The sequence below is a fragment of the Pinus tabuliformis genome, chromosome 8 (assembly GCF_031772625.1).
Source record: "Pinus tabuliformis cultivar Carrire ecotype Pingquan chromosome 8, CPIR1, whole genome shotgun sequence".
NCBI lineage: Eukaryota > Viridiplantae > Streptophyta > Pinopsida > Pinales > Pinaceae > Pinus > Pinus tabuliformis.
This window is the reverse complement of record NC_142294.1, coordinates 702,218,291-702,221,048: the sequence shown is the minus strand read 5'-3', so window position 1 is coordinate 702,221,048 and position 2,758 is coordinate 702,218,291. Positions and strand designations below refer to the sequence as shown.

The following is a 2,758-nucleotide window of genomic DNA, read 5'->3' as shown; positions in this document are numbered from 1 at the left end:
ATCAAGTTTGATGGGTCTGTGATCAGAAACACTGCAAGGGAGAATATGCATTCTAGATTCTAAACCAAGAAGAAGAAAGGAACTTTGGACAAGAAATCTGTCTAACCTTGTAGCTATGTGTCCCGGGTCGAGCCTTCTATTGGTCCAAGTGTACTTGCCCACCGAAGGCTTGATGTCGATCATATCCCAATCCTGGAGCAGATCCTCCACCCATTCGCACACCGAATCCCTTACTATGCTTCCTCCATGTTTTTCCGCTAGAGATAAAGTGAGGTTTAGATCTCCAGCAATGATGATATTTGATAAATATTCAGATTCTGCCAGTCCTCTGATGGAATCCCAACAGATCTTTTTCTCTCATGCGCTAACTAGAACATACACATTAAAGAGGCAGAGGGTCTCCACTGAGTCTGCATGTTTCAGCTTAGTGTACAACCAATGTGGGTTGGCGACCTGCTTAACCTTTGAGAATTTGTTTGCATTCCAGAGAGTGCCCAGGCCTCTTGAGGCCCCCTTGGCTGAGACTGCTTTTCCTTCACTTCTTTTCCATAAGTTTTTTCCGATATGGAGGAAGACCTTATCCTCCATTTTGGTCTCCTGGATTAGGAGTATGTCGGGAGAGTCGGATCTTATCAGACTTTTAACGACTTCTTCTTTTCTTTTGCTTCCCATACCCCTACAATTCCAGGAGACGATCTTCATCACTTACTTTTGGAGTGGGGAGCTCCTTTAGAGCTCTGGAGCTGATTTCTGGTCATCTTTGGGGTTTTAGCCAACAGTTTCTCAAGGGTAGGCTGGCTTCCTTGCAATTTTTCCTTGTAAGTCTCCTGCTCCCTTTTTTCACGGGCAGTTTTTCGGCCTCTCAGTGATCTTCTGGCCAAGGATTGCGAGCCTGCTATTTCACCTTCTTCTTCTGAGTCCTCCGAGCTTTGCACTTCCTCAGCCTCTTCTGAGGGTATCTCTTCCATTTTGTCTGCATTGTTTTCGACTTGCTTTGGCTCCAAGGGGGGCTCTTTGTGAGGTGATCCTTCATTCTGTATCTCTATACCTTGAGTGTCCTCTGTTGCTGAGCTTAGCTGGATGTATTTGTTTCCTTGTTCTTCCATGTGAGGAGTATGAAACCCAGGGCCTGTCTAGGGAGCCTTGGTATTATTGTTTCCATTTCTTGGGGCTTTGCTTTTGGATCTTTTGACCTGCGTCCATCCTTCCCCCTTGCTTTTCTCTGCTTCACTGTTTTTTGGACAGTCCCTAGCAAAATGGCCGTAGACCTGGCACTTCCTGCACTTGAACGGAAGCTATTCATAGTCCAGTTTTTGAACATGCGACCAGCTTCCAACCCTATTCTTTATTGCCTCAGGCAGACTGACCTTGAGGTCCACTTCGATGCAGATTCTAGCATAGTCAAATTGATCTCTGCTATTGGCACGATCAATGAATTTGCCTAGAATATTTCCAATGTGTTTGAGGGATTCCCAGTTCCAGCAGTGCATTGGAAGATTGGGCAGACGAACCCACATAGGAACAGCTGAGGGGACGTCAACTGATGGATCAAAGTCGGGAATCCACTTGTTGAGATACAGTCCTTGAGGGCCCATGAAATAGGGACCATTACAGAATATCAGCTCCTTACCTTCTTTTTCAGCAAACTCAAACAGGAAGAAACCCTTCCCCAGGAAATACGAGGTGACTCTATTTTTAATGAGCGGCGCCCAGTTCCTTGCTACCCAGCTCTCCATGGTTTTGGGGGAGGGCCAGAGCCCGGTGAACTGCCCAACCAAGGCTCACTCTGCTAATGAAAGGGCGACCTGGATCGGCTTCTCAGGGGGAAGCGAGATCTCAGGGATGTCGTCTAGATGCTTTACAAATTTCGCGGCCTCGGTCGATTTCTTCTTTGGAAGAGAGTTCAACAGGTTGACAAAAGCCTCGACTTCAGAAGAAGGGGGCAAGGGGGACCCCGATGAGGCAGCCATAGCTCGATCTGATCGAGCTCACCCAGAACCTGCGATCATATCCCCCAGATCTGCTCAGGAGGAGCCCCAGGAAAAAGGTTGATCCACCAATTTGAGAACTCACAGAATCGTAAAGGAGGGTGGCCTTCCAAGACAGCCTCAGGGCCGAGACTGGTCACCGGGATGAGATCCACCGGGCAGACCCACGACGGATCAGGGGAGATCAGGGGCAGACCCACGACGGATCAGGGGAGATCAGGTCACGCAGGGATTGGAAAAGCCAAGGAGGGTCGAGCTGGGCCGAGGAGTAGCGTTCGAGCTGATGGAAAATCTTATCATGTGGTTCTATGAACCACGTATCAGATATTAAACTGATAAGAACAGATACTACACTTGATCTTAGCCAAAAGGCCGAGAAAGGTATCAGACTTGGGTCCATTGTTGCTACTTAATTTTATGGATATATTTATTGTGTTCAATTGGCCACCATATTTGTGTTTAGATCCTTGACTTATTTCCCTAACAATGTTATTTGGACTTGTTATGCCTTTAAATTTTAGACTATATATTTTGATAACCCCCATAGTGCCTCTAGCTACTAGTTTTGCCTCTTGCTATTAGTTTTTCTTATGATAGTTACTTGCACACAACCCATTTTTTTATTATATAAAACACATGTACATAATATTATATTTTTAAATGTCAATTGAATGTAGCTTGGGTGGTTGGGAGAAATGTGGTTATCCTCCCCACTTGTGTTCAATTCCTACACATGACATGTTGAGTTGATAATGAGTAAATCTATATAA

General features: G+C 45.8%; 1 protein-coding gene and 1 pseudogene across 1 annotated transcript; both read right to left on the bottom strand.

The window, feature by feature from the left end:
• Positions 1 to 1,295: 1,295 nt before the first annotated feature.
• On the bottom strand, positions 1,296 to 1,736 carry LOC149237554 (uncharacterized). Its single transcript, XM_089369312.1, has one exon. It carries the CDS (start codon positions 1,734 to 1,736, stop codon positions 1,296 to 1,298), a length of 441 nt encoding a protein of 146 aa, XP_089225438.1.
• A 515-nt stretch (positions 1,737 to 2,251) lies between these two features.
• On the bottom strand, positions 2,252 to 2,373 carry LOC149237553 (U2 spliceosomal RNA; annotated as a pseudogene).
• Between the last annotated feature and the right edge of the window lie 385 nt (positions 2,374 to 2,758).